The sequence below is a fragment of the Cydia amplana genome, chromosome 11 (genome assembly GCF_948474715.1).
Source record: "Cydia amplana chromosome 11, ilCydAmpl1.1, whole genome shotgun sequence".
In the NCBI taxonomy this organism is placed as follows: Eukaryota; Metazoa; Arthropoda; class Insecta; order Lepidoptera; family Tortricidae; genus Cydia; species Cydia amplana.
This window is the reverse complement of record NC_086079.1, coordinates 18,249,179-18,261,655: the sequence shown is the minus strand read 5'-3', so window position 1 is coordinate 18,261,655 and position 12,477 is coordinate 18,249,179. Positions and strand designations below refer to the sequence as shown.

Here is a 12,477-nt window from a genome sequence, read left to right as displayed (position 1 = left end):
TTTGAAGTCCCGTATACATTGGAAACATGTTTTTTGTGACTGCTACCTTGCATTTCATAAACCTTTTGAGTTTAGGCTGCATACATGATAAACCTGATACTGTGCAAATGATGATTTCAGTAACAGCCAGCTATGTTGAACCACATCGTGTCTCTCGCAATCTGCCGCAGCAACGGCAACGGCAAGCGGAAAGGATCAGCCTCCGTGCTTGGGTTGGACCTCACCACCACCACCTTTGACTTGGTCGCGTGCATCATACTTTATTAAGCTGGTGAGCAGTTCCCATTTCGTTGGGATTATTTTGAGATGTTTTACTTCTGCATAGAAGTCTTGAGCGAGTTTCTGTTGTTAAAGCTAAAGAAGAAAGCTATCTTTAGTGATTTTGATCAGTAATGTTCAGTTTCAGTTGATTAGTTGACGCTGATAGTACCAATGGTTCTGAGTAACATGATTTAAAGACCTGTTTTTATTTTCTTTTTTTTTGGAATTCACTGTTAACATTGATTTGCTTTCGACGGACTGAAAGCTTGTACTTTCGTAGGACTGAAATTATGCCCGATGGACTGGGCACTACTGTTTTGCTTTCAATGGACTGAAAGTACGCCCGATGGACTGGGCACTAGTGTTTTGCTTTCGATGGACTGGGTATTGTTTAGTGACCGCATCAGAAGTGCCGGAGCATGTAAGAGGTGCACGTGGTCTGCTTTTTATGTGCAGAATGCTCTTTGCGAGGAGTAGCACTTACGCAGCTGAGATGGTTACTTCTGACGAGGGTCTGGTATCTGCCGAAGGACTGGCAATGCACCGAAGGACTGGTGTTGTTTTGTTAAAAATGATTTCCCGTTTATGTACTGTGTTCATATGAGTAAAATTGGAACTATCAATTCAGAATGTTATTTATTTTAAGATGTCTTACAAAAATTTAGAATGACCAATTTTTTTTTTTTTTTTAAAGCTAGATAATTTCCCCGTAAATTGATATTGACGAGTTTGACGACAATAGTAGTGATACTAGTGATACTGTCGAGCAATGAATTAGAGCTGTTGTGATTTGTGTTTTTGATGTTTGGGATTGTTTTGTTTTCACATAAATTTGAGAGTACCCGCCAGATGGAGGCGATGATTATTGGAGTGTATCCGTTAGATAGCAGCGATGATTACTGACGAGTATTTTTATTTAGTCGTTGCTCGATGGACTATTTTTGACTAGAGAATTGAGGATTGTTAAAGTAATTTTGAACAATTATTTTTTTTCTGGTTTGATTGATAACAAAGTTTGATTTTAATAGTAATTTGAATGAGACCCAAATTGTTGGTCAGGAATGACCGAGCGATGACATACTGTGCTGTATGTTTTGTTTCAGTATCAAATGCGTACACCCACACACGAGGACGTGTGTAGCGCAGGACGGCCGTGTCGGAGCGAGACACCAGAAAGACGTATTGCAGCATTACAGTTCATAGTTAGACGCCTGTAAAAGTCGATTAGCAATGTTTGGCTATGTATTATTTGCTTGTAACGAAATAATGAAGCTGCGTAGTGAGTAACGACGCCATCTATTGGCGTATTGATAAACTAAAATGACAGGTAGAAGGCTTTGGAACGTCAAGAGGAGTATCTTGAGTGAACGTAGGCACGAGCAGGCATTTTTGTCGTTATGTTGGTAGACTGGTCAGGCAGGTTTACCAACTTGAATTAGAGGCGGGAGCGGTTGGCTCCGCCGCTGGGACTGGCTTCCTTCTTCTTGATCGGACCGCGCTAGAGATCGGACGTTAGCCAAGCTCGTGCCTAATTCGCTACGTTCCTGAAGGCTTACACCTGAAGGATTATTCTGAAAGCTTATAGATTCTCACGTTGTTTAACCGTTTAGCTAAGTGTTTTATTCCAAGTGTTATTTTGATTTCTTATGTGCCATTAGAAGCTTGCTTTTGTAAAAATAAAGAAACTATGTGTTGTTTTGAAAAGATGTGTCCCGCCGAGTTTGTTGCCGGGTTAAATCTTCTCGGGTCAGAGGTGTAGGGTTGGAGCCGGTGTAGTTTGACTTGAATAAAGATTTGAACGGATTTATGCGATCTTTTTATTTTCAAATCACACCTTTTAAAACTAAATAGCAATTAGTTATTTTTATCGCTTAGTCCTAAAATATGGTAGGCACTAGTATGGTTAACAAGTCCGAATGTTTATTTCATGCGTTTGTAGCATACCTACTATTTTGGCTGTGAAGTAATACATCTAGGTACTACCCCCACGCGCCCACCGCCATCGGGACCATCCGTCGCCGACATATATATATATATATATATATATATATATATGGAGCTTCAAATCTTGTAACTTAAATTTGAACCACTTCCTGGTGTCTCATTGAACTGAAATTTCGCATACTTCCGTATTTGCGATGACAATGCAATAATATGCTAACATGGAGCTGATCTGATGATGCAGTCGGAAGGTAGCAAACGGAACTCTTCGATGGGAAAACATAAACACATTGAATTTAGGTTCATTTGAAAGCTCTCGAGACGTACTTTATAGACATGCAAAGTACAGTCGGCAATAAAAGTGGGTATCAAAAAATATTTTTGACGGTTACTTGTTTAGGGTCATATTTTCTGAAAATTTCGAGCGTCATGGGCGAAATTAGACTATAAAAGAGGCATGAAACGAAGCACAGCGAAGAGCAACTTGTTATTTTTGTATTTGTATATAAGGGTGGAAATATTTCACAGAAAAACATGCAACCAGCAGTTTCAGGAAAGCCAGGTTAGCTCAATCATGCAAACTATTTCAGCAATTTATGAATAGATAATTTAAAGATAGATATAATTTGTATTGTATTGTAAATTGACTTTATGGAACAAATAATAAAATTGTTGGTAGCCCACGTCCGTTTCAAAAATGTTATAGGTACCTAGCGTATGATACGTAATGTTATACTCAATATCAATACCTCCTGTTTTAATAAAAATATATTTCCTTACACTAATTTAAAGTTCCATTTTTACAATTACTTTTACAATTACGTTTAAATTTCATCAGTTTGTCTCACGTCTCATGTAGTAAACTAAGATTTCAAATTTCAAATACAAGTATCTGCATCTCTACGACAACCGGCTCTAATCAGAACCCAATTGATAATCGTAACAAAAGCATTCCACGCTTGTCTTAGTAATGAAGAGCTTTGCCGTATTGGGTTCGGTTTATAATGAGCTAATTATGTATCATTGCCGGCGTTTTCAGAACGTTTGCTCTGCGGATTTTGTTTATTCTTAAAAATTAAAGCCACGCTTAGCAGTCTATGCTGAATCCCAAGACTAGGAAAGATTTTACAATGATGATGATGACGATTTTATGATGATGATGATGACTTACTATTTTCGATTTTTCATTGAGTTATTTCCATAATTACAAGCGCCCATAAATTCAGCAAATTGGGACCCTTTATTTCTTCTACCGCCGCATTTTAGGTACTTGATCATTTCTTCAATCTTATTTCTTCTTCTTAATTCCTTCAAACTCAGTCATTATTCAATCCCCTGGGGGTCCAAAAGCGCCTACAGAGGCGAAGCACGTTTAAAAACTAAAAGTTACAAATAGCACGAAAAATGTTTTCATGCCATACTTAGACTTGCGACTCGAGTATTAGCGTCATGAAAAAGTTTACAAGACACTACAGCACTACACTATGCTACTGGAATCAAAATGCCCCGATAAAATGAGAAAAGAGAAAAGGTATAAAATGAAAAGCTGGCCTTAAGCCGTGTTGGAGTTAATGGGTGGAGGGTGGACGGGGGGCACAATACACTAATTAAATCGTCGCCGCTATCGCGCGCGGCGTGCATCTCGGTAACGGCCCACATGGGGCCTTATTCTGAACGTTGTTGTCTGAAGCTTCATTATATTCAATGTGGCTTTTAGTACAGATTAAATGAAAGAAGGAAAGCCAATGATAGGAGGCATAACCAAGCTACAGATTCGACCCCCATGTATGTTCATCAAAAATTAATAGTGTCGGAGAAATCATAGATTATGTGTTCTTGAATTACTGAGTCTGTATAGCCGTATAGCGAGATAGGTGGTCGATAAGAGTGTCCGATCTTGGCTCTACTGTAGGTCGACCTAAATAAACTGTAATAGATGTCACATACTATAGACACAGTGGCCATGCCCTCCGTGGCCGAGGCAGGACTCGACTCGGCGTCTTCAGCTAGCTTGCGCGGCTAATGGCTCCTCTACACGATGGGCCAACGCCGGCTACTCCAAGGGACGCAGCCATGCGGTAGAATGACATAGCAATATCATTATATCACTTGCTCCCTCTAACGCATAAATGCGTCCCTTGGAGTGGCCGGCGTTGGCCCATCGTGTAGAGGAGCCATAACGCCTTGGACCTCTAGGCTTTTAATAAACATGTAGCTATCAATCTACCTAATACTGATAGGTATTATATTTATACAAAAACGATGTTTCCGAATAGCGTCCAAGCTCCGGATGCTTGCTTGGACTAGGATGCATTGTTTGCCAGCGCTCAATTTCCTATCGAAATTGCTGCAAGTCTTAACGGTATGCGCTTTGTATAGCTTTTAATAGGACGCGTGATTGAGATTTTAATAAGGCATTGGCTGACCATAACGTTGCTACTAGGAGCCCATTACTCGACTTCGTCTCGTTTTGTAACTTCGGCCCTTGAATTTTAAGAACCCTTAATATGTACCTGTTGCACAAAATACTATTGTAAGTCCATTGAGCTATTTAATAGCCAGTGTTATTTGATTACAACATTAATTGCCATGCTATTATCGTCGTCATGTCCGCCATAATTCGCGCCTCCATTGTGTTGCCTAATTTGCATAGCAACGTTGATATGTTCATTGTCTGCTGTAATACGGGTTGCAATGTCAATTCAGTCATCTTTGGTATTTATAAGACTGTTCAATAGGATACACTGTTACTGCTATCATTGATACTAGCACGGATATGATGGTCGTTCTTGTCTACGTGACAGCGTGATAAAACGGCGTCCGTCACTTTCAATCGCCAGTAGGGCTATGATGGCCAGCTCTTTATCATTTGTCACCATGGCTGTCACGTTCTAACAAATATGTAAGTGCGAAAGTGACGCATAGCATGACAGATGATAAAAATACGACCATGATAGCTGGTCAGGTGTTATAAAGTGACGGTTATTATGTCTAACAGCTTCATTCTTTGCGATTTATTGTTAACATGCTGTAGTAGCGCCACCTAGCGTCAGCCTTGCACGGATTTTTAGAGGGTATACTTTTTTTTTTTTTTTTTTTGTACTCCCACTACTAAACCATCACTCCTGAACGGTCCGGTCGGCGCTCTCGACCCACGCTAGAAGCAATGCCGAAGAGGAAACATAAAACTGAAGACGAAATTCGTCGCAAGATTCTTAAGTTACAAGAAAAACTGGCAAGAAGGACTAACGAACAGGAAGATTACTGTTCGTCCGAAGAAAATTTTAACGGTAAGTTTTTGAAAATACCCTATCTTGAGGAAGATAAATATGCCAATATTTGATGCGAGGATACCGCACCTGGGTTACCTCTGTCAATGTATGGTGATGCGTACTGCTAAATCTGGGCTGTTACTGTCACATTCTTACGTAAATAATTGGCTTTTTTCGGCTACATTTCTGTTGCCTAAATTTGATGCGAGTTTACCAAGTATGGGTACTCTCTGTCAATATAATAGTGATGCGTACTGCTTTCTGGGCTGATACTGTCACGTATTCTAAAACGAACTGTACTTTTCGCAGATGTACCGTATTCGGAAACACCTTACACGGAGTTGTTACCGTATTACTGCGAACCTGGATGGGACGCATCCGAGGCACAATCGCCACAGCCGACAGCGCCCTGCCTGTCGGCGGCGCACTCAGCTACGCGACAGCCGTCGCCGCGTTCCGCCGAGGTGGACAACCAGCCGCAGCCCGACTTGCCGCCGCAACCTGTCTCACCATTACCGCCGCAACCTGTCTCACCGTTACCGCCTCAACCTGCCATGCCGTTGCCGCAAAATCCAGGTACATCAGGCGAAAATCAACCAGATGATTTGCAACTTGATGAAGATATTCTTCAGTTACTAGGCGATGCTCCAAGGGAAGAAACCCCTATGGGACCGCCTATTCATAAAGATATCGCCAGTCGATGGCAAAATATTCTTGCCAAAGGCCTCTCAAAAGAACTAAAGGAAAGTCTAACTAAAGAATATCTGATTCCTAATAATTGTGATCTTTTGATGGCCCCGACTCTCAACCCGGAAGTTAGGGTGGCTTTACCTGACCCCCTAGTAAAAAGAGACACGTCACTACTTTACAAGCAAAAACAACTGGGTATTGCCTTGTCCGCTTTAGCTTCAGTAACTGAAATGGTCCTTGCAAACGAGACTTCAAAACAAAAACTATTGAAACCTCTCAGTGATGCTTGCCGCATTCTCTGCGACAGCCATTTTACAGAGACAAGAACCCGCAGGGGTTTCATTATATCGTCTATTAACGCAAAATTAAAACAGACTCTGATCGACTCCAATAGGGATAAGCTGCTGTTTGGAGAAAATGTTTCAGAAAAATTGAAGGCAGCAAAAACTATTCAGCAGTCTGGCGAAGCATTAAAGAATAATCCCCCTAAACCCAGATATAATCGTCCGAATGTTCAGTCAACAATTGCAAATAGGGGTAATTTAAACTTCGTACCCCAACACCGCAAGACGGACACGAAGACCAACAACCGTCGAGCCCCTGCTTACTCGCAGAGGCAGATGTCACACAACAACAGTACGCGACGCCACAACGATCGCGATCGCGACCGCGCACCGCCGACGTCGAGGACAGCGGGTGGACATCATCGGAAGTAGTTGATCAGGTACAATATGCTGGCAGACTACAATATTTTCATGACAAGTGGTCTGAAATTACTGATGATAATATGCTCTTGTCTTGGATAAAAGGATACACTATCCCTTTTAAAACGACTCCCTATCGAACAGACAATCCTAGTGTTTATCCTAAAACTAAACAAGAAAAAATTGATTTTGATCACTGTATTAAAAAACTACTTAAGATTAATGCTATATCTCACTGCAATCATGAACCTGGCGAATTCCTTTCTTCAGTCTTTTTAGTGCCAAAACCAAACGGAGATAAAAGATTTATTTTAAATCTTAAATGCCTCAATAAATTTGTTGAAAATAAGCATTTCAAAATGGAAGATTACCGAACAGCGTCTAAATTAATTACTAAGAATTGTTACATGGCGTCAATTGATCTGAAAGATGCGTATTTCTTGATTTCAGTGCACAAATCACATAGAAAATACTTGAGATTTAAATATAATAATATTTTGTATGAATTTAACTGCCTCCCGTTTGGCCTTTGCACTGCACCTCTGGTTTTTACTAAAGTTTTAAAACCAGTTATGCAATACTTAAGGAAAGTACATCACATGATTTCAGTGATTTATTTAGATGATATTTTATGTGTTGGTGGAACATTCTCTGAATGTGAATCTAACGTTGCTCTGACTAAGCAGACTTTTGAGGACTTGGGATTTCTCATTAATTTTGAAAAAAGTTCCTTTGTGCCTAAAACAGAGTGTACATTTTTGGGTTTTGTTTTTGACTCTGAGAATTTGATAATGAAATTGCCTCTTTCTAAAAAAGAAAAGATAAAACACAGTCTTACTAACATGCTAAAAACGAAAACATGCAAATTGAGAGAATTTGCAAGATTTGTCGGTTTATTAATATCTGCCTGTCCGGCAATCAGATATTCATGGTTGTATACAAAATACTTTGAACAATTTAAATTTTCATGTTTACTTAATAACTCTAGTTATGAACAACTTGTAACAATACCTGAAAAATTAAAATCTGATATTATTTGGTGGTTAGGAAAAGTTGACGAGGGAAATAATCCTTTATATTGTAATGATTTTGTAATGGAAATCTTTTCCGACGCATCTCTGTCTGGTTGGGGTGCTTATTGTAATAATAATGAAGCTTCCGGCTACTGGAAAGATCACGAGAAATGTTTGCATATCAATGAATTAGAGCTCAAAGCCGCTTATTTAGCCTTAAAAAGTTTCGCAAAAGATCAATTTGATACTAACATACTACTACGTATTGACAATATAACTGCCATTTCTTGCATTAACCGAATGGGTAGTGTCCAGTATGAACACTTAAATGGTATATGCAGAGAAATCTGGCATTGGTGTGAGAGGCGTCAAATAATGATTTTCGCATCTTACATTAATACAAAAGACAATTGTGAAGCCGATAGTTTGTCGCGTAAAAAGTTTCAAGATACAGAATGGGAACTTAATGCTAGTGTGTACAGTAATATTACTGATTATTTTGGTCTCCCTCAAATTGATCTGTTTGCTAGCAGGTGCAATGCTAAGTGTGATATCTTTGTAACATGGAAAAATGACCCAGAAGCATGGGCTATTGATGCTTTCACAATATCTTGGAAAAATATGTTTTTCTACGCATTTCCACCATTCGCATTAATAACTAAAGTTTTGCAAAAAATTATTAAGGAAAAAGCAGAAGGAATAGTTGTGGTACCATACTGGCCATCACAACCTTGGTTCCCCTTATTTCATAGATTAAAAAACTCTGAATTATTATTTTTTGGCCCGGATGTTGATTTATTAATCTCTCCTTTCAGAACTCAACACAACCTGCACCGCAGCCTGAAGTTAGTTGCCGCGAAGCTTTCAGGCAAACTCTTTTGAAAAAATCCTTGTCTAATAGTACGGTGGAAATCATGTTATCGTCGTTGTCCGATTCTACGTATAAACAATACGATAGTTGTATCAAAACATGGATATCATATTGTAATACTCATAATTATGAATATGATTCCGTTTCAGTCCCGATTGTTTTACATTTTCTCACAGATATATTTAATAAGGGTGCTAAATATGGTACCATAAACTCTTATAAATCAGCACTATCACTTTTACTCGGTAATTTAGATGATGATAGGATAAAACGTTTCATGAAAGGGATTTTCAAATTACGCCCTACAAATCCAAAATACAATTTAACTTGGAATCCAAGCATTGTATTAGACTACTTAGCACAGAAATATCCTAATTTAGATCTCGATTTAGAAACTCATTCAAAAAAGACTGCAACTTTATTGGCTTTAGTAACTGCACACCGAATACAAACACTTGCTTTAATTAAATTAAACAATATTAAAATATATTTTTCCCAAGAAATTATGATTACGATACCTGATCTAATAAAAACTTCGAAACCCAATTTAGCACAGCCAGTTCTGAGGTTACCTTATTTTGACAACCGGCCTGAAATATGTCCAGCTCGATGCTTAGAATCCTACATAAATAAAACTCAAATGTTTCGAAAGGATGATTATTTATTTTTAAGTTACAAAAAACCTCATTTGAAGGTTACCTCTCAAACAATAGGTAAATGGATTAAGGATATGCTATCTAAGAGTGGAATAGATACAACCATTTTTAGTGCGCATAGTACTCGACACGCAGCGACGTCTGCAGCCAATAGATCTGGGATCAGTATAGACGTCATAAGGAAAACTGCAGGCTGGACAGATTCCTCCTCAGTTTTCGCTAGATTTTACAATAGGCCAATTATTGCCAATCCCAATGATTTCGCAAATGTAATCCTCTCTTCCAATAGTAATCTGTAAATAACAATTTTTTTTACTTACACGTATTACCTACCTATGTATATGATTATAATGTTAACAAAGATGAGGTTAAATGTACAATGTACCTACCTGATTATTACTTATTCATTCTGAAACATTACAGTATACTTACCGATAAGCTATGTGATGAGTTTGTACAATTATTCATATAATAAATATGATTGACTACTAATGATTGTTTACTTACTTATTTGTTTACTCACCTATAATGGTGTACTTATCTCAATTTCACATTTTATTTTGTGCTCTGAACATCTACAGCATGTTAACAATAAATCGCAAAGAATGAAGCTGTTAGACATAATTGAAAATCAAACGAACTTACCAAAGTGAAGTTCGATGACAATTATGTAAACAGCTTCATTCGACGCGATTTATGCAAACCCTCCCTATACAAAGACATGTTTGTCTGCCCTACCCTATAATAATAAAATGTGAAAAATAGGTAGGTAGGTAACTCTAAACAAATGACTCGAGAGCGCCGACCGGACCGTTCAGGAGTGATGGTTTAGTAGTGGGAGTACAAAAAAAAAAAAAAAAAAAAAAAAGTATACCCTCTAAAAATCCGTGCAAGGCTGACGCTAGGTGGCGCTACTACAGCATGTTAACAATAAATCGCGTCGAATGAAGCTGTTTACATAATTGTCATCGAACTTCACTTTGGTAAGTTCGTTTGATTTTCAATTTTATCACGTGGATAAATCCATCCATAATACTCCTGCTGTAGGTGTCCAGCGGCAGATTTCCGATTTCTTAAAACTAAAACATTCTTATAAACCAAAAATATATAGGTTTTTTTATTAATGCAGATTTCATTTTTTGAAAATCACATTTTCTAACCGTTGACCTTCGCTGTGTACGCAATCCTCACATATTCCAAAATGTATGCAAAACTTACGCCTTGCGGTACTAAACGAAAAGCTTTTCTTAGTACGACACGCCTCAATAGCGTAAATGCACGCTGCTCTGATGGTCAGTGATCCATTATCACTAATCAATCCGCCATACTCACGAAACTAAAACGTACCTAACTATAATTGTTTTACTATAAACAACAGAATAAACGTAAACAAATGGTGCATGCAGTGCACTCATTATGCAGCTAATCATGCACCAATGCAACGCGTGTATGCAATTACGACAATAGTCTTGAACCGCTTTGTCTTGAGGTGACAGCTCAGATTAGGTTATAAGCTAATATGTACCTACTATATTTACATAAAATATTAAGGGCAAAGTTTCAAGTTTGAAAATATTTACACAACTATGATACTTTTCGTACAAGTAAAAATCTAAGTTTAAGTTTTTTGGAAGTTAATTAAAATATGGCCTATTTCACCCGGCTATAATATCAAATTAATTGACACCTCATCTATCAGACTTAACTCAGTTGTATTGACGATAAGAGACACACGATACAAAAATACTCAACCGCTCACATAAATACTCGTTTATATACACCTAAGATCATAAGTTCATAACTCTATTATTTTTTTTTGGCTTTTCCGTAGTCGGGTAAAAAATATGGGCAATTTTTTTTTAACTTGTGTCAGAAATATGCTCGTTTGACGAAAACACGTAAGTATATATTTAATAATAATATCTGGGAGACCGAGCTTTGCTCGGAAAATATTAAAATACTTAAAAATGCGCGTTTTCCCAGAGATAAGACCTAGCTGGATCGATTTTTGGCCCCCGAAAACCCCCATATAGTAAATTTCATCGAAATCGTTAGAGCCGTTTCCGAGATCCCCGAAATATATGTATAAATAAATAAACAAGAATTGTTCGATCGTTTAAAGATATTAGATAGATAGATTATAAATGCGAAAGTTACTGTCTGCCTGTCTTTCTGTTACTGATTTATATTCAATTAGATATGTATAGGTACATACTACGTACGCGGTTTTTAGTCCAGTGGAAAATGAGGATAGTTTTTATCACTAAATAAATAGGTTTCTGGCAGGGGAACTTGTGAGAGAAATTCTTGTATAAATTGCTTGGTAACTACAGATCCAGTAAAAAGCTCGCAAAACGCTCCAAAGTCGTCTCACACACGAAAATAGGGTAATAAAGTCGGTACTGACGACAAGTTTACAGCCAGTTCCCTGTTTAGTGCTAGCATGTTGTTAGCTGTTTAGCATGGACTAACATCTAGTTTGCGACCGGCTACAGGACCACCGCAATAAATACTTTCTTTATATGTATGTACATTTACAAATGTCGTAAGTAAAGAGATAAGAATAGGGAATATTACGCGAAAGTCTGCGTAGGAGGCGCCACTCCCAAAATAAGTCACGATCTAAGGGTCTACCGCAAACGAAAGGGTCGAAATTTTGTTATCTAACCTCTCTATCACTCTTGCATATTCGCGCGATAAAGAGGCAGATGCTGAGTGTCGATTTCGCGTGTCCCGGGTAGGCCCTTTGTAAACAAAGCGCCTTGATGTATCAATGTCATATTTTATTGTCTGTGAAAACTTGTCAAACAGTTTAAGGTACAGTGTGTATAAGTTACTCTATGGTATACTTAAGTCACTAGTGCTGCACTCTGGCGGCAAAACATTGCAGTAATACTCCCTATTGTAGGGGAACCCAAGAGGGGATTTTTGTAATTACTCGAGCGTGTCGGATGACGGTAGCGAAACGGCCAAGCCACATATTTTACCGCTTGAAATTAGCGCTTGTAGAGTTAGAAGCTTGGCTCTACAAGAGAGCTGATAACTTTTTGACAGTGCGAGCCTATGGTT

The 12,477-nt window shown here is 38.3% G+C and overlaps 1 protein-coding gene across 1 annotated transcript; it reads left to right on the top strand.

The window, feature by feature from the left end:
• The first annotated feature begins 5,368 nt into the window (after nucleotides 1-5,368).
• On the top strand, nucleotides 5,369-7,232 carry LOC134652282 (uncharacterized). The gene is made up of 2 exons (XM_063507453.1): nucleotides 5,369-5,492; nucleotides 5,784-7,232. Exons 1-2 carry the CDS (start codon nucleotides 5,369-5,371, stop codon nucleotides 6,878-6,880), a joined length of 1,221 nt encoding a protein of 406 aa, XP_063363523.1. The 3' UTR covers nucleotides 6,881-7,232.
• The last annotated feature ends 5,245 nt before the right edge of the window (nucleotides 7,233-12,477 follow it).